A 20,274-nucleotide genomic window follows, 5' to 3' on the forward strand; every position below is an offset into this window, starting at 1 on the left:
GGTGGAAGAGTTCGGAAATTATTCTTCTTTGCATGACTTTTTACATGAAAAAAAGGGGTGTGTAGACTTTTTATCCATTATATATAAATAAATGTGGTCATGTAAATATATCTAGTCATGGCCAAAAGTGTTGGCACCCTTAAAATTGTTCCAGAAAATGAAGCGTTTCTCCCACAAAATTAATGTAATTGCATGTGTTGTTATACAAAGAAAACAAGAGAGAAGCGCACCTTGTGTGGCTCAACGGGGTGCGAGAGCTGATGGGAGGTTAGAGAGGTGCTAAACTATGGTGGATGTACACATCACTGATTAACGCTGGATAAAGGCTCTGTTAGCTGTTGGTCCACTTGCAGGATCACAGTGAGGTCCAGAAAGGAAAATTTCTCTTCAGAAGCTGAGAGAGAGGGGGAGGTAGGTGAACAACTAACTGCTGTATAATATTCAATCAGCTGTAGAGAGTTGACTGAGATGTTAAGAGTTAACTGCTCTCTTGGAATGGAACTACTGTGCATTGGATGCCAGTGTTTGGGGGCCAAAGCACTGGAAACCAGTCGTAAAAGATAAAAGCTCTCATTGCAGGAGAATGACATCAGATAGAAAAAGTATTTACCGTAGATTGCACTTGCTTATTTTCAAGCTATCTAACTATTTCATGTAAGTTAACTTGAGAATACTTTTTTTGATGTATAACCATCTGCAACATGATGTTTCTTACTTCTGATTAGATGTATACATGTATACATAATACCTACAGGATTTAATTCAGTCTATAAGTGCCAAGTTACGTTTATTCGCACATATTTATAGGTGTTATAGATTTATTTGCTCCATACACTTTGAGACATTTTATTTATGTACCCTCATGTGTCAATATAATTTTGTCATCTGTCGCTTGCTAGTTTATACCGTCATGCTCTAACTCAGTGTTCCCTAAGTCCCTCAACAGCTACCAATAGATCATTTTTCAGGTTTTCCCCAGTATTGCATTGGTGATGGAATTATCACCTGTGCAATACTAAGGATTTCCTGAAAACATGATCTCTTAGTAGATGTTGAGGACTGGAGTTAAACATTGCTCTAACTATATACATGTGTTTCTGTTGGGAGAGCATTGTTCTTTGGAGAATATTGTCTCTTTTATCAGGAATTTATTGAACCCGTTGTGGATCACATTCCAGCATTATTCTGATTTATGCTTTTCTTTTAGCAGACCTCTCAACATTTATATGTAACACTTTTTGTAATTATTTACTAAAGATTGTATTATTATTATTGGTTGCTCCTCTGTCTTTTTTGTATTGGATTGTTTATTTTTACTCCGTTAGACCAAAACAATTGTCTTTTGTCACTAAACTAATTTAGGAATTTGAGAATACCCTTTTAAAGAAAAAATACTTTTTGTGTAAGAGTTGTAAAACACAATAAAACATATTGGGTATTGTCAATATTGTATTGACTTGAAAAGTTAATACATCAATTAAACTGAACAATAATTTGATAAAAAATGCTGAATTGTTGTTCATTTTACCTCTAAAAAAAAGTAATCAAAAAGTCACTTATCAGAAAATCGGACTACTGAAAACAACATATCTTTATGCAAAAAATAATCTTCATTGACGGAAAATTGGAAAACTGGTAGCTCTCAGAATATGGCGACATAAAAACTTTTTTTTTTTTTTTAAACATTATATTTATTGTACAAAAGTAGTAAATCATAAATATAACTATATAAATTTGGTATCGCCATAATTATGCTGACTTGCGGAATAAAATTAACACTTTATGAAGAATGTGAATGACAAAATTTAAATCATCAACAATAACAAAAAAAAAACAGAACTGCAGTTATTTTTGTATTTCTCCCTATAAAAAGACTATAAAAATTTGGTAATAAATTAAACGTACTCCAAAATTCAGTCACAGATAAATATAGCTCAATCAGACACAAAAAGCCGTAAATTGGCAGGTCTTTCAAGGAGTATTACCATTTCCAAGAGCCTATCCCAATATGTAGTAGGCGTAATAATTTTAGCAAATACCTTCAATTAGAAATGCAGTATAGTTTTTCAGATTCGCTATGTCGCTTTCCTCATGTGCAGTCACTGCAAGGAACTTAGGTATCCATGGTTATGACCACTAGCAACTAGCAGTCACTATATCAGTAGTTGTAACCACCTAAAGTCCTGCAATGCCTGCACATGAGAAAAGAGAAAGCGAATCAGGAAAACTATACTACATTTCTAATTGGAGGTATTTGCTAATATTATTATTATTACTCCTACTACATATTGGAATACGATCTTGGAGATGATAGAACCCCTTTAAGGCGTCAGTTCAATCACATACTTAACTTATGTTGGAAAACCAAGATACAACTCACCGTCTTTACTAGTTCCTCATCAAGTTCTTGAAGTCTGTCTGAGGAGCCTTCAAGCTGTTGGAGCTCTAACTTAATGTTCTTTAGATCGGCTTGTTTTTTGGTTTGCATGGTAATTTTCAGCTCAATTGTACGTTCAAGGCCAGTCTTCTTGTCTCTTATTTCATCAATTTGTCTCTGCTTCATTCTTTCCTTATCTGAAAATTCTTTCTTCATTGCAAAAAAAAAACCCAAAAACAATTACATTAGCATGCCGTAAAGTCTGCATTGATGTCTAATACACAAACACTTTTGATTTAGATCACCACTCCAGCGTTTTGGTATTTTTGTATTTTACTGCTGGAGTGGTATCACTAATGTAAGTTACTTGCCCTTAGTAATATATTTACCAGCCACCATCATCTTCATGGACGCCGCTCCAGTAGTCTTCTGCAGTTTGTGATCTGCTGTAACGTCTTGCAGTGTTTGCTGTGTGAGCCGGAGGTCACTTCTCAATGGAAGACTGAGTCAGAAAGAGGCTTTCATAGACTTACATAAAGAGCTTCTAAGTGACCTACGGTCAGTCAGAAGCTGCCGTTACAAGATGGTGTAGCAGGACCAGAGAAGTGCCAAGAACAGAAGACGGTGGCTGGTAAGAATATTACTGGGCGTAGGAAACAAGGATTAGTGATACCACTTCAGCACAGAAATAAAAATCACTGGAGTGGTGCTTTAATACATGTATATTTTGAAGTAATAGTGAAATAGGGTATCTTAATTTCATAAAGAACACTTCCTAGTAGCTTCTTGCCAAGGAAAGAATGTAATGAATCTACTGTCTCGGCATTGTATTCCTTACCATTGTTTGCATAACATCTGCTTCATCCTTTTCTTGTCTGTCTTTCATTAGCCTCTGGAAGCTAGTTATCTGTCTGTTGTTTAATGGAGTATGCTCAAATCCATCAAATTCTAATTGCAAGGCTAAAGCCTTTATAATGGAGTCTCGAGATCTGATCTGTTGTTGATATTGGTCGGCCTCCATTTGCAGACGTCCTGAATATTAAGAATAATAAAATTATTTACACTGGATCAAAATAGGAAGGGCTTTTACCACATATTTTTTAAACTGATGTTTGTCATGAAAATATTTCTAAACAGTTCTAAAAATTAAGTTTACTTTTACACTATTTGTAGACTTACTTTGACATCATGTAGTAATTTAACTTCGAGGTTTGCAGAGTCATCAAATTTTAGTCATCCAAATTCACCTAAGTATAAGTTTCTAACTGCAGTTTGCTGCTTAAGTTTATCATGTACTAGATAAAGCCCTAATATGCCTTAAAGGGAACCTGAAAGGTCCCCCAGGCCCCACAAATCACTAGCAATTGTAGATTTTTTTTAGAAATTCCCTGCGTATTAAGCCCTTTATAGTATGTGACACATTAACAGATCTTTAGAAAAAGTATAACTGAAGTCCGTTTTTTAATGTGCAACTCAACATGCTATCGTGGACACGATAATATGATTTGTAAGAACCAGTGTCATCGCCATCTTGCTATCGAACCTGCACATGAGCGTGACTTTCTTTCCCACCGGTCATTGTGCATCTGAAGCTGGGTGTACTGTACTCTTTCTCACTTCAGAGGCACACTGCGCATGTCCAGAAGCAGAGAAGAAGCCCGAAGTCAACAGAGGAACCGAAAATCAATCTTCTTCTTTGCCTCTGGACATGCGCAGTGTGCCTCTAAAGTGAGGAAGAGTACACTAAGCGCAATAGACCTGTGGGAAAGAAAGTCGCGCACATGGACAAGTTTTGCAGAGAGATGCCGATGAAGCAGGCTCTTGCGAATCAGGTTATCATGTCAACAGGGGCATGATGACATCCTGAGTGGAACGACTAGTCTGGGAAAAATAAAGCCCCATCGACTAGTCAAAAGGTTAATTTGCATATTAAAAACGGACTTTAGAGGGAGGGGCAGGGAGGTGAGCAGCTAATTGCTGCATAGAAATCAATGGACTGGAGAAATCTGGCTGGGATGTTAAGAGTTAACCCCTCTCCTGGAATGTAACTACTGCCACCCTCAGCCAGTCACTGAAGGTCCTGCTCCATGGAAATAAGCTATACACTATAAAATCTCTCATTGCAGGAGAATGACACCAGATAGACTGCATGAAAATATGCAAGTTTGCAACTGACTTGCTTTTTCTAACTAATTAAAGCAATTAAAGAGGTTGAGAGCACAACTTTAATGTCAATAGGAAACTTCTACTTCTGCTCACATATAAGTGCAGGACTGGTTACATTTATGTATATTAGAATTGTGTCTAGCAAGTAGCTGGGTATGGTATCTGTAGGTCAATCATAAATGGACAACCAAAAAAGAAGTCTAGCACTCAACTTCAGTAAACGTAAATGACGTTTTATTTTGTAGCACTCGAAACGTTTCAGTCCTAATATGGACTTTCATCAGTCACGTGCCAATGTGGGCCTGTGGGGCTAGGCAAAAAATAAGGAGATGGATGCAATATGCCAGGATATATATAGCAGAGGAACCCTATACGGCACAAATAGGGAGAATGGTAACCGCTTAGTTGTGGTATTTAAGGTCATGGATGACAATATCACGGGTGGAATGTAGTACCTGTAGGCGGAGGTAGTGCCGATGAGAGGGAGAGGGGTGCTTCCTTCAGACGCGGTATCCGCCGCTTGTCAGACAAGCGGCGGATACCGCGTCTGAAGGAAGCACCCCTCTCCCTCTCATCGGCACTACCTCCGCCTACAGGTACTACATTCCACCCGTGATATTGTCATCCATGACCTTAAATACCACAACTAAGCGGTTACCATTCTCCCTATTTGTGCCGTATAGGGTTCCTCTGCTATATCCTGGCATATTGCCTCCATCTCCTTATTTTTTGCCTAGCCCCACAGGCCCACATTGGCACGTGACTGATGAAAGTCCATATTAGGACTGAAACGTTTCGAGTGCTACAAAATAAAACGTCATTTACGTTTACTGAAGTTGAGTGCTAGACTTCTTTTTTGGTTGATACTAACGGTTTGGGAACCTAGTCTATGCACCACAGTGTGACTGTGCACACGGTGTTTTCTGAATCATAAATGGACAGACATATTGTTTTGAGGTGAAACATTAAAAAGAATAGTCAAAAACCTTGCTGCACCAGCAGTTCTCCTTTTTCTCTGTTAAATCTTTGATAGTCTTTAACTAATCTATCAACTTCACGCTGGTAATCATTCAGTTTTCGCTCCTTCTCTTTCACAGTCCTCTGATGATTTTGATACATCTCATTTAGTTCCTCATCACTTCCTTGGAAGACCTAAAATGACAACAGTGGTCACCAAACAGTCATACACTCTAAGGGTACCGTCACACATTGAAATTTCCATCGCTACGACGTTACGATTCGTGACGTTCTAGCGATATCGTTACGATATCGCAGTGTCTGACACGCAGCAGCGATCAGGGATCCTGCTGAGAATCGTACGTCGTAGCAGATCGTATGGAACTTTCTTTCGTCGCTTGATCACCCGCTGACATCGCTGGATCGTTGTGTGTGACAGCGATCCAGCGATGTCTTCGCTTGTAACCAGGGTAAACATCGGGTAACTAAGCGCAGGGCCGCGCTTAGTAACCCGATGTTTACCCTGGTTACCAGCGTAAACGTAAAAAAACAAACAGTACATACTCACCCGTCGGTGTCCTTCAGGTCCCTTGCCGTCTGCTTCCTGCTCTGAGTGCCGGCCGGAAAGTGAGAGCAGATCACAGCGGTGCTGCGATCTGCTCTCACTATACGGCTGCACTCAGAGCAGGAAGCAGACGGCAAGGGACCTGAAGGACACCGACGGGTGAGTATGTACTGTTTGTTTTTTTACGTTTACGCTGGTAACCAGGGTAAACATCGGGTTACTAAGCGCGGCCCTGCGCTTAGTTACCCGATGTTTACCCTGGTTACCCGGGGACTTCGGCATCGCTCCAGCGCCGTGATTGCAACGTGTGACCGCAGTCTACGACGCTGGAGCGATATTCATACGATCGCTGCGACGTCACGGATCGTGCCGTCGCAGCGATGAAAATTTCAATGTGTGACGGTACCCTAAGAAGTAACACAATGTTTACAAATTTGAAAATGTATGCATCCTTAAGGGGAAGCCACCAACAGAAAATGACACTGTTTAAATTAGGTATTTGTGGTAAATGTATTTTTGAAATATTTCTGCCATTTTTTTTTATTTTTCATATCCCAATCTGTATTAAAAATAACCAAATGCTCTTTCAATTTTCACACTGTAGCTTTTTTAGACATCCTGTTTCAAGAAACAACACATGTATGTAGCCTCAATGAACAGACACAGTCGCTATTTTGAGCTGAAGCATAAACTTGTGCAACAAAGTCATTATGAAGAGGAAGGGGCAGCTATGACATTGTCTATTGTGAATGGTGTATCCTGTGTTATAAGCGCTGTTTAGCGGTATTACTCGTCATTATAATGCTGCCTTTTATAATAAAGAGCCTTGATGAAAAAAGTATGAATCTAAAAAAGCCTCAATAGCCAATGTGAAAATTTCAAGATTAGTATTGCTTTTTGATAAGTATTGTGATCTGAAAAAAAAATTGCCAAAATGTTTTTGACTACTCAAGCTTTGAACAAATAAGCTTGAAAGTGGCGTTTTGTCCTCATGTCCCATCAGGCTGCTAGCCTACTACCGTTAAATTGACAAAATTTTAATCATCTGGACAGGGTCTGAGCAACAGCGAAAGACATTCCATGAACAGTTAAATCAATTTCATCCCATCATCAACTTGACATTCGACTAGTCCTGAACTGAAATTATTTTTTTGGACTCCATCATTAAAGCTCAAGAGCAGTGAAATAGAAACATCCCTGTACCAGAAGCCAATCGACTGCCCAACATACCGTAAATAGGGGTGTTTCCATCTAAAACACATAAAAAAAATTGTCTACAACCAAGCCATCAGAGGCAAATTGGATATGTTACAACCCTATGGATAGAAACAAACACCTTGGTGGCCTCAGAAAGACCTTTTTGAATCAGGTCTACCCATCCAAGAACAATTGAAAATCAGATTACAAGAGCCACCAGAATATCAATGAATCACCTCCTACATTACAAGCTAAAGAAGAAAGCAAACCGGTGCCTCTACTAGTCACATGTAATCCACATATGGAGGTGTTACGGGGAGGTGCACGGAAATTACAACCTTTACTACAAAAAGATGCCCAATTACAATCCATATTTCCAGACCCCCCACTACTGTATTCTAGTCAGCCGCCAAATCTAAGAAGCCTCAGTCAGAAGCTCCCTGTCCTCTCCAACAGCTAAAGGAACCCTTCCCTGAAAGCATGTAAGACCTGTCCATTTATAATGACCACGGACAAGATAGAAAGATCCCTAACTCACATCAGGACTACAAGATCCCAGGTACTTTCAGCTACATCACATCTAATGTGGTGTACTTAATTATAGGTACCAAATGTCCAACTGGGGGTCTGTATGTAGGGAAGACGGGGTAAAAACTTAGAACAAGGATGAATTCTCATCACCACATAATAAAAGAAAAAATAATACAGTAGATCTACTTGTGGCCAAACACTTTTGTGTCCCTAATCACAGCACCATGGACATGAAATTATTATTATTATTATTATTATTATTATTATTATTATTAAAAGGTAACTTCAAATCTCAGAGAGACAGAAGAGTCTGGGAGCATAAACTTATGACAACCTTTGACACACTCAGTGCAGGAATGAATGTGTCGCATGGATTTATGTCTTTCTACATCAACTAAAGAATGTACTCTTCAGACTTTGTCGGGGGATCACAACCATGGACCAAACCTCAATCACAGGACAATAAAACTTCGACACACCTTATCTATGAACTGTTCCAATATTTAACAACTGTTTATCCCTCTCCCATAATGATAGCTCTGCTTCACGTCACTTGTCTTATCTATTGCATTATTTCTGTGTCCCGTTGTGCATAAATATGTGACTCTTCAGATTTTGTGTTACTCTATGCCTGATGAAGAGACCTGAGTAGTCTCGAAAGCTTGCAATTTGTTATAATCTTTTCAGTTAGCCATTAAAAGGTATCAACCACTGAGGACTCTGAAATCTTAATATTTTTCTATCTACTGTCTAAAACGGTACAACGATATATATGTTTCCTGCTTGAAAATGCATGTAACAAAAACCCGATTTACTCAATAGATATTTTCTGATTATAGCTACTCTCTAAGATACATTTTACATAACTTTTGGATGAATGCTAGTTTAGATAACATACACTACCGTTCAAAAGTTTAGGGCCACCCAGACAATTTTGTGATTTCCATGAAAACTCATACTTTTATTAATCAAATGATTTGCCAAATGAATTGAAAATCTTGTTCAGACATTGACAAGGTTCGAAAAAAAGATTTTTATTTGAAATAATAATTTTCTCCTTCAAACTTTGCTTTCGTCAAAGAATGCTCCCTTTGCAGCAATTACAGCATTGCAGACCTTTGGCATTCTAGCAGCTAATTTGCTGAGGTAATCTGGAGAAATTTCACCCCATGCTTCCAGAAGCCCCTCCCACAAGTTGATTTGGCTTAATGGGCACTTTTTGAGTACCATACAGTCAAGCTGCTCCCACAACAGCTCAATGGGGTTGTGATCTCGTGACTGCGCTGGCCACTCCATTATAGATAGAAAACCAGCTGCCTGCTTCTTCCCTAAATAGTACTTGCATAATTTGAAGGTGTGCTTTGGGTCACTGTCCTGTTGTTGGATGAAACTGGCTCCAATCAAGCGCTGTCCACAGGGTATGGCAAGGCATTTCAAAATGGAGTGATAACCTTCCTTAGTCAAAATCCCTTTTACCTTGTACAAAACTCCCACTTTACCAGCAACAAAGCAACCCAAACCATCACATTTGAAAGAAGAATAATGACGGCAGCACTCACCAGTCTTCGCACACAGGTTCCTTTATTATGAAAACATTCTTCACGGCTCGGGGGTGTGTATGTACATAGAACGTGATAGCCGAACGACGGCCGTTTCGCGCCCTCCCGGCGCTTCAACAGTTGAAGCGCCGGGAGGGCGCGAAACGGCCGTCGTTCGGCTATCACGTTCTATGTACGTGTACGTACATACACACCCCCGAGCCGTGAAGAATGTTTTCATAATAAAGGAACCTGTGTGCGAAGACTGGTGAGTGCTGCCGTCATTATTCTTCTTTCAACTGTTCAAGATTGTTATCTTCTCGGCTCCAGCACCCGAAGTCAGCGGGTTGATTGCAGCTGTATGGATTGCAGAGTTCACAGTCAGTGACAGCGGTAGTGCGGTCAGCTGTTTACTACTATTAACATTCAAACCATCACATTGCCTCCACCCATGCTTGCCAGATGGCTTCAGGCACTCTACCAGCATCTTTTCAGTTGTTCTGCGTCTCACAAACGTTCTTCTGTGTGATCCAAACACCTCAAACTTGGATTCGTCTGTCCATAACACGTTTTTCCAATCTTCCTTTGTCCAATGTCTGTGTTCTTTTGCCCATATTAATCTTTTCCTTTTATTAGCCAGTCTCAGATATGGCTTTTTCTTTGCCACTCTGCCCTGAAGGCCAGCATCCCAGAGTTGCCTCTTCACTGTAGACGTTGACACTGGCGTTTTGCGTGTACTATATAATGAAGCTGCCAGTTGAGGACCTGTGAGGCGTCGATTTCTTGTAAATTACAGATTCTAATATACTTGTCTTGTTGCTCAGTTGTGCAGCAGGGCCTCACACGTCTCTTTCAACTCTGATTAGAGCCTGTTTGTGCTCTCCTCTGAATGGAGTAGTACACACCGTTGTAGGAAATCTTCAGTATTTTCTTGCATGGAATAGCCTTAATTTCTAAGAACAAGAATAGACTGTCGAGTTCACATGAAAGTTCTTTTTTTCTGGACATTTTGAGAGTTTAATGGAACCAACAAATGTAATGCTCCAACTTCTCAACTAGCTCAAAGGAAGGTGAGGTTCATAGGTTCTCTAATCAGCCAAACTGATTTCAGCTGTGCTAACATACTTGCACAAGGGTTTTCAAGGGTATTCTAACCATCCATTAGCCTTCTTACACAGAAACCAAACACAAAGTACCATAAGAACATTGGAGTGATGGTTGTTGGAAATGGGCCTCTATACACCTATGAAGATATTGCATTACAAACCACACGTTTTCAGCTAGAATAGTCATTTACCACATTAACAATGTATAGAGTGTATATCTGAATCATTTAATGTTAGCTTCATTGGAAAAAACTGTGCTTTTCTTTCAAAAATAAGGAAAGTTCTAAATGGCCCTAAACTTTGGAACGGTAGTGTACATCTATATATGTGCATAACTCCTTTAAAAACTCTTAAATCAGAGTTTATGAATTCTGGAATTTGAAAGATATGTTTAATTAGTGACATTCTCTTTAAGAGGTGGTAGAGTATGATGTGCCAGTGATAAATATCATATTGTAAGACCTTCTCAATTTTCTCCTCAAGGTCTTGATTATCTTTTTCCATAGTTCTTTTCCGGCTTTCCAAAGATTTGATGTCGTTGTCAAACTTCATTACTTTTGAGAGGTTTCTCTGAATGTCAGACAGATTACTCTAAAATGAAACAATTTATAAGAACTTAAAAAATTATACATGGAAAAGACAATTTTTAGGATATTTTACTTTCTAGTGTTTGCTTTATGAGGCCCTCTTAGTAAAATCAAACATTTTTCGCAATAAATATTATTCCATGTATGTACAAAGTGTCCCGAGACCCCTTTTTCTATGAGACAGTAAACATAACCCATCTCCAAACCAAGTGAAGTGACTACAAATGTGTATGTTAATAACTTTCATTATTGATCAGCTAAGGCAATTTTCACTTTATTACAAACACAAATCAATGGTCATTTCATAGAGCTTTGAAGACACTCATTACCCCATTTGCCCACAGTAACCAATCATGTTACCGCTTTCATTAAAATGAAAAAATGCCCTTGGAGAGTGTGAGCTGGAAAATTATTGGTTTATATGTGCGACAACTCCACTATCTACTGGTTAATTACAGCCAAATCATATATTCAAGAAAAAAATACATCAAGAGTGTCGACTTTTATCACCTATGAATAAACCTCATTATCTCTCAATCATGAAGATAAAAACATTGGTTCACCTCATGCAAGCAGTTAATTTTGAGGGAAGCATACACAATCACTTCTGTGTAATCTGAAATGGAGTGGTTAAAACCAGACAATCAAAAAACTGCAAGGTACCCAAAAGCTTTTAAAAAGTTTTCATTTTGACATGGACAATTCTGGGAAGTCTGGAAATGCAGAAGTGTCACTGACTGTGACATACGTGCGCCAAAAATATTAAGGCGTCTGACTGAATGGATTTCACCATATCGCAATTACATACTTTGAGAGGCTCCAGTTGGTTATCAATAGACTTCACATTTTCTCTGGAAGCTGCCAACTGTGTTTCTTTACTATGGAGGTGGTCTTGGATTTCCCGTGCTTTCTCCTTGTTCTGTTTAAGATACTTAAGTTCAGCTTGACATTCTTTCACACGTTGGGCCTGTTTTAATCTCACTTGTCTCAAAGTTTCTAGGGCTTTAATGTACCTACAAAGCGGAATTAATTTCACTGTAATGTTTATATAGTTTTTGCCATAATGCAATAATGAACTAAAAAGTACTATAACGTATACCTGAAATATCAGTGCCAATGCTCACCAGAGTTACAAACAGCATTCTCATTTGATGCATACATGTATTGTTAGACAATAACTAATGGCTTGAAGCAACTGTAGAAAGGATGGGAAACCTCAGCAGGGACAGTGAGCAGACGTTTGTAGACTGATAAGGACCAGTGTCAAGCAGCTACATATGCATGCAAAGGGTGCCCAAACACTAGCTTAAAATTGGTTGGTCTGTAAAGCAAGTTATAAAGCAGCATTGTGGGCTACTGATCTGGCTGGTCACACAACACTGTGTGTGGCTGCTGTTGGCTCAAGGCAGAGACCAATCTACTCAACCAACAACAGTAGTTGTGGCCCAGTGCTCCAGTTGGCTCCATTTTTTAGGTTCCCTGACCCGAGTGTCTAAATTGCGCGGCTTCTGTTAAAAAGTAATCTGCTCCCATGTGGACATCAAAATACCCTGCAGACAACCTACCATCCTGGGACAGTAAAGATAAATGTAACCAACAAACTATCTGACCCAACTAAAACATATGGGACCAAATTCATTAAGTTTCTATAATTTTTTTTTTTTAAATTCTATTTCCTATATGCACTCTTCTATCCAGCTTGATACCATATTTAAATTTTATGTGGTGGGGAAGCTCGTCTTGTTAAGGCTGTGGCCTCCATGTCCACTTGTGATTCAGACTTGCTTAGCGGGATTGAGGTTTGTACTTTTGTTAAACTTTATGCAGTGTCTGGGCTACAATTCAGATGTCTATGTTCATATTTGATGCGTTGTTTCGTTACTCTAATTACCCCACCTTCTTATCCCTCTTTTTTTTATTTCCCACACTCCCCTTTTCACAGGGACCCATGGATAACCTCAAGGTGTGTTCTTTCAATGTGAAAGGTTGAACCATGTCAACGTAATCAGATTCTCTACTCCTTATATAAGCAGAGACCTTCACTCATCCTTCTGCAGGAAACAATTAAAGATCACATTTCTTACAGTAATAGCTATTTCTAGCCTATGTGCCGTGATATTATAGCTCCATGGCAGACTCCAAATACAGAGGTGCCTCCATTGCAATTCATTAAAACACAGCACACTAGGTGTATGATTCTATGTGAGATGGCAATAGAGTAAATCTAAGAAAGAGGTATCTACTATTTCAGAAACTCCTAGTAGTTGCTCAGGTTTATTTTCCTAACCAGGACCAAGCCAAATTTGCAGGTTAATGCTTTTGTCGGAGCCAGAAACATTTGCGGAGAGACTCCCCATATCTCTGGTAGGTGATTTCAAGTGTGAGATAAAGGTGGCACTTGATGCATCTTAGAGAAAGTAGTCCCTGTCCTTTGGCGCAGTGAGAGTAATTAAGCGTTTAATCAGGTTTACCTAGTTAACGTCTGGAGGATTTTACAGCCTGAGGACAAACATTTTACATTTTTTCCCCATTTCATACCATTGATTGGGATCTTTTCCTTCTCACCCTCCTCTAGACAGCTGTTCTGGTGTGGGTATAGGGCCTATCGTACGTGCTGATTATGCTATGATCTGGATCACTGTATTGCTGGGAAATCTCACTAAGAGGAGTGGACCCTTGAAATTGTATAACAATATTCTGGCTGAAGTAGTTATTGGAAGGCATCAGTGGGGAAATCTTTTACATGGCTACAATCCATCAAGAAGAGAAAGGGGTAATCTAGTGCTTAGATACCATTTCTGATTCTTAGAGTATTCGTTGTTGTTTTTTCTTTTTTTCATAAAATCAATAGTAAATGTGAAATTAAGAAAATTTGGAATATATATTATTAGAGAGATACACTTCTTTCTCATCCTGGACAGATCTTTCTTTCTCAAAATGTTTAATTACCACTATAGAAGGCCGTTGGTGTTCATAATATTTTATGGGGAACTGTAACAGTTGTTTCCATACAACTTGTAGCAGAAAATCTGTGTCTGCCTCTAGATCCTCCTCTGATCACAGAATTTTATGAAGTACAAAATTTCATCTCTCTCAGTAGTGGCAAAATCAGATTTCACCCATGAAATAAGATTAAGTGTATTGTGCACACGTCCGGAATACATGCAGAATTTTCCTGACATAAACCTGAGGTTTTCCGCAGGAATTCTGCATGCGTTTTTTTCGCAATTTTTTCCACGTTTTTTGCGCGTTTTTTTGCGCGGATTTGACGCTTTTTTTTTGCAGATTTTATGCGGATTTTTTGCGTTTTTTCCCTGACACTCCAAAACAATGGGAAATCCGCCAAAAAAACGCAAAAAGTATCAACATGATGCTTCCTTTCCTGCAATGCGTTTTTTTTTTTGCGGAAAAAAACGCATCATGTGCACAAAAATTTCGGAATGCATAAATAAGCGTTTTTTATGCGTTTTTATCACAAAAATACTCAAATTCCTGAACATAACCTAAGGGTATGTGCACACGTTCAGGTTTTTTCGCGTTTTTTTCGCTATAAAAACTCATTAAAAATGCATACATTATGCATCCTATCATTTAGAATGCATTCCATTTGTGTACATGGTGCGTTTTTTTCCGCAAAAAAAAACGCATCGCGGTAAAAAAAGCAGCATGTTCATTAATTTTGCGGGTTTTCCGCGTTTTTTCCGCAATTCTATGCATTTGGAAAAAAATGCACAAAAAACTCGTCAAAAACGCATGAAAAACCGCGAAAAAACAGCATGCGGATTTCTGTCAGAATGTCCGGTTTTTGTCAGGAAAATTTCTACAAGAAATCCTGACGTGTGCACATACCCTAATAGTTCAATTCAGAAGGAGAAAGAAGCAGATTCATCAACGGTTAAGTCTTTCTTGTCTTTTAATACTGTTCACAAATTACAAAGGTACTGTACAGAAAAAAGGTTCTGCGCTAACCTGTTTGGAAAAAATGATCAATGTTATGCTATTTGCACTGTTTTCAGTATGCGTTATTTGACAAAATAAAATACAAAAAACAAAAAAAACAAAGCAAAAAAAAGGTACTGTACATAGTGAATGCTTTTGCTTTTTATGCAGAAGTTATGCTTTTCTGATTTTACTGTACTTCACATTGTTTTAATTTTTGTGTCTCATAAAAATTTACTGATTTACTGAAAAGGAAAAGGTGATACAAATTATTTACCTGGTTGCAGAAAAGATCTCATCAAACTTTATCTTTAGTTGTCTCCCTTCACTTAAAGGCCAGTTAGAATCTTCCTGGTGACAGAATATGACGTTGTTGAGTACAGAGGTGGACACTCCTAAGGCACTTATCATTTCTTTGTCCATTTCAGCGCACTTTGTACTCAAGCTTACTTTTTCACCATGCCTATCAGCAGAAGGAAACGGACATCAGCACTTGAACTACAATAAGTTTCCCACAGCTTCTAGGTTTGTCTTCAACTGGACGACTTGAAAACACCATCAAAATGTAAACTGATGTTCAGTGAATCTTGCTAATGGTGCACACACAGATTGTTCGACACTTCACTTTGCTGGAAAGGCTTCTGATGACTTTCAACACTCACATCTACTGGACAATTACACTTGCAAAACTAATGAACAATTTAGAAAACTAGATATTCCTAACATACAATATAAGGGTGAAAATATCAGATATTCTCTGAGTGTACTATTAAATCACCTTCTGTTTTTCAATCAAAGATATTCGAAAATAGATCTTTATTTTTTCATATGCAACATTTGGATCATTCTACACCAATCTTGGTGTTGTCTGGTCCTCTGATGAAAGTCTGCAGTCACTATGTGACAGCAGACTTCTGTATCAAAACGGATGTTTTAAGGATTCTCTGTTGAATGTGAAAGCAGGCAGGCATGTAACCACAAGTGTGCAATTTGCATACACGCGATCACGTGCTGATTTGACGTGTGTGACCTCGCTCAATATAAGTATGTGGCTGGAAGTATTCAAGTCGCATACCTGCCATCACCTGACACACTGTGAGGATTCAGAAACCTTTCCCTAGAACACTGGACAACCTCTTTAACGTGACACTTTTTTGGTCACAGATTTTAAGAACAGTTGTGAGCTTACTTCATTCTTGTAATTACTCCTTCCAGTGTTTTAAATTCAGTCTTTTTCCCCTTCTGTGTACACACCATGGACCTCTGAACAGCTACTATTTCTCCATTCATGTCCCGGAGCTGTAAACGAATCTGGGCTCTGACATCGGTTTCATGAGCAACCTAAAAATGCAGAATCATATCCATTTCAACTGCAATAACTATCCAGTAATCAACATTTAATTCCTATTAAAGGACATCTACGACATGGTTAGGAAGCGTGGTGCTAAGGCCCTGATTGATAATATTTCCTTTGTAGGCATTATTAGATTCCTTTTGTTCTGAAAACCAGTGTTGGCTCTAGACCACAGACTTCCCAGATTCTGATCTTCTCATGGGTATCTGACATATCAGAAGGTCATTTTATCTTGAGCTCCTCATTCAGTATAGAGGAGGAAGATGACTACTTTATACAGTGACTTTTTATGAGTATATGGTATTAGAATTTCTCTTGACATTTACTAAACAACCATTATGAAAATACTGACGAATTACCTTAGGATCATGCACAAAGGTATTCCCTTTTGATCCAGGTGGAAAATCTCCTGTTGTAATATACTTGAGACACTCAATAATGGTCTGAAATGTCACAAGAGAACATTTATTATTTACACTTGGATGATAAGCTTTTCAGTCCAATTCTAAGTACAATGGGTTCATCCTGTAATCTTAAACAGAAAATCTTCCTTGTTTTTAACATGCATATAGTTACAATAATGAAAAATAAAATACGGTACTTTATTACTAACATAAGAGTGATTGGATGCAGTGGTCATGTATACTGCAGTCGTGGCTGAGTTTGATGTGCTTTACATCTGCAAGCTTATGAAATATGACAAATTTGTTGGAAATTCTCATTATTCAATGATGACATTGTACAGCACTGATTTGTCGCAATCACGGTTATGCTTTAAAAGTGATATCTTGTAGTCTGCTAACAAGGAAACATTTTGACAAAAATTGAAATGAACAATCTCAGCAATACTGAATCTTCAAAGGATTAAGTTTTGACACTTCAGATGTTGCCTAACAATTACAGATATATACTTTCCAATTTGCCTGAACTAGTTAGACTTTGCCTAATGGACATTGACATTTGAGGAATGTACAATGTTGGTCACAGATGAGTAATTATACACCTTTATATTCCAGAAACTGAAATAATATATTATATTTTTGGGTTTTAAACAACGTTTTAAGGACATTTCACTTTAAAATGGTTGTGAGGTTAAGAAAAATCATTTTAGACTATTCTAATAAATCATTCTTTATTAATATAAAGAGTGAAAACAGGATACCTATCAAGTCTCCCCTTTACATATGGAGCTTTCAGGTTTCACTGGGTGCCAGGTAATGCTCCGCTTCTCATTATCAGTGCTGTAGGGGAATTGAACACTTGCTGCAGCACATTTTTGCCAAAATTCCAGCTGCTAACTGAGGAGTTGGTCTATTAATGTAATCATCCTAAAAGTCCCACTCCAGCGGTTTTTTTTTTTTATTATTATTACAGGGATGGGCTATAAATTTGAGGTCCCTGAACCTAGTGTTATTCTCACCCACAGCCATCTTCACCTTTGATCAGCGCCGCTCCGGTCCAATGGTGCCATTTTGTGACCGCAACTTCTGCCTTACTGGAAATTAGAAGTAACAGTCACAAGCTACTAATGTAATTCTATGAGATTCAGAACAATGCGCTCATAGACTTATTTTGAGAAGTGTCTTCTGGCTCGCTTGAACAAACACTGGAGTTATCCGGCAGGTCACAATCTGCTAAAGACCGTCCGGATCGGTGCTGATAGAAGGCAAAGATGGAGGCGGTTAAGGATAAGATAAAGTGCAGGGGCCTTACATTAGAAGAACCACTACAACACTGCAATAAAAAAGGCTGGGGTGGTGATTTAACTATTAAGTACAAACCCTATTGGAAAAAAACTGGGGCACTATGTAAAATCTAATGAAAAAAAGAAAGAAATGATTTGGAAATCTTTCATATGGTATTTTATCCACAACAGAACATAGAACACAAATCATATGGCGAGAGTTACCGTAGATATGTATCTATTTTATTTGAAGAAACATACCTCATTTTATTAAATGAAAGCAGCAACACTAAGTGTTGTCTATTATTGCCTAGCATTCCCTCTTCTTTATACAATGGTTTGTACACATCTGTGAAGTAAGGAGACCAATTGCTGAAGTTTTGGGAGAGGAATGTTGTCCCATACTCGTCTTATGTAGGATTCTAGCTGCTCAATGATCCTGATTCTTCTTTGTTGGATTTTTTATTTCATAATGTATCAAATGTTTTAATTGGTGAAATGTCTGGACAACAGGCAGCCAATTCATCCCCCAAACTGTTCTGTAAACCCATGCGGTTGTTATGGATGCAGTATGTGGTTTCGCATTTTCTTGCTGAAATATGTAAGACCTTCCCTGAAATAGATGCTGTCTGGATGGGAACATATGTTGTTCTACAACCTCTATATAATGTTCTGCATTGATAATGTGCAAGCTGCCCATGCAATAGACAATAATGCAACCAAATACCATCAGGGATGCAGATTTTTGAGCCAAGCCCTGATAACCTGGATGGTCTCTTTCTCTTGAGTCTGGAGAACACAGCATCCATTGTTTCCACAAAGTATTTAAAATTTTCATTCATCGGACCACAGAACAGTTTATCATTTTGCCACGTTCAATTTTTAAATGCGCTTTGGCCTATAGAAGACAGCAGCCAGAAACGGATTCTGTTGATATTTGGCTTTTTCTTTGCATAATTGATCTTTAAACGCTTAATTCCTGAGATAATTTTGTACTTAAAGGGAACCGGTCACCCTCAAAATCGAAGATGAGCTAAGCCCACCAGCATCAGGGGCTTATCTACAGCATTCTGTAATGCTGTAGATAAGCCCCCAATGTTACCTGAAAGATGACAAAAAGAGGTTAGATTATACTCACCTAGGGGAAGTCCCGGTACAATGGGCGTCGCGGTTCGAGGCCTCCCATTTTCTTACCATGATGTCCTCTTCTTGTGTTCATCTTCATAGGATGACGTCCTGTTCAGGTCTTCACGCTGCAGCTCCAGCGCAGGCGTACTTTGTCTGCCCTGTTGAGGGCAGAGCAAAGTACTGCAGTGCGCAGGCGTCGGGAAAGGTCAGAGAGGCCCGGCGCCTGCGTACTGCAGTACTTTGCTCTGCCTTCAACAGGAGAGACAAAGTACGCCTGCGCCGGAGCCGCAGCGTGAAGACAAAAAGAGGACGTCATCGTAAAAAGATGGGAGGCCCCGGACCGGACCGCGATGCCCATCGGACCGGACCGCAGCGGGACCACCCCTGGGTGAGTATAATCTAACTTCTTTTTCTCATCTTTCAGGTTACATCGGGGGCTTATCTACAGCATTACAGAATGCTGTAGATAAGCCCCTGATGCCGGTGGGCTTAGCTCATCTTCGATTTTGGGGGTGACAGGTTCCCTTTAAGTACAAAATTATTTGAGAAATGAAAACGTTGTTAGTAGTTAGATGAAATGTTCATGTGGGAAGCTGGAGTCTTAATTGCTGTGGAAGTCACATGGGGAATTGCGGAAGTCACTGATGTAGTTTAAGATTACCTGATGGGCAACAGCTTAAAGAAGTTGTCCACTACTTTTTTTTTTTCTATAAATCTTGCTATTATGTGCCACTGAAAACATCTACTGTGTTTATTTTAGCAATATTACCTTTTATCATGCTGTAGCAGCACATCTTTAGTGCTGGATCCAGCTCTCATGGGGTTAATCGACAACTTCCTTTCTCCTGAGTTATTGTGCTCTAATACTACAAGTTCCATGATGTATTGCACTCGCCTGTAACTCTGCACCTGGCACACCCTCTCCAAAACACACCCCAACCCCTCCCTCCTCTCCCCCCTCTATCTTCAAAAAGATTTGTGATGTCATTTCTGTCCAACCTCCTCTTTTACATTTGTCCAACCTACACACCATTATAGATAGATAGATAGATAGATAGATAGATAGATAGATAGATAGATAGATAAATATATCTGTATGTATTCATCTATGTCTATTTCCATAGATATGTCCATATCCATGTTTC

The 20,274-nt window shown here is 38.9% G+C and overlaps 1 protein-coding gene across 6 annotated transcripts in view; it reads right to left on the bottom strand.

The window, feature by feature from the left end:
* Positions 1-20,274, bottom strand: part of RAD50 (RAD50 double strand break repair protein) — a 277,285-nt gene that overhangs the window by 212,867 nt on the left and 44,144 nt on the right. For all 6 annotated transcript variants that reach the window (XM_077265952.1, XM_077265950.1, XM_077265955.1 and 3 more), the window contains 8 exons: positions 16,677-16,760; positions 16,153-16,304; positions 15,241-15,426; positions 11,833-12,037; positions 10,900-11,028; positions 5,530-5,695; positions 3,216-3,409; positions 2,381-2,587 (listed from right to left, as the gene is read on the bottom strand). In XM_077265952.1, the coding sequence (XP_077122067.1) occupies positions 2,381-2,587; positions 3,216-3,409; positions 5,530-5,695; positions 10,900-11,028; positions 11,833-12,037; positions 15,241-15,426; positions 16,153-16,304; positions 16,677-16,760 (1,323 nt within the window). The remainder of the gene's footprint in view (positions 1-2,380; positions 2,588-3,215; positions 3,410-5,529; positions 5,696-10,899; positions 11,029-11,832; positions 12,038-15,240; positions 15,427-16,152; positions 16,305-16,676; positions 16,761-20,274) is intronic.

The sequence above is a fragment of the Ranitomeya variabilis genome, chromosome 5 (assembly GCF_051348905.1).
Source record: "Ranitomeya variabilis isolate aRanVar5 chromosome 5, aRanVar5.hap1, whole genome shotgun sequence".
In the NCBI taxonomy this organism is placed as follows: Eukaryota; Metazoa; Chordata; class Amphibia; order Anura; family Dendrobatidae; genus Ranitomeya; species Ranitomeya variabilis.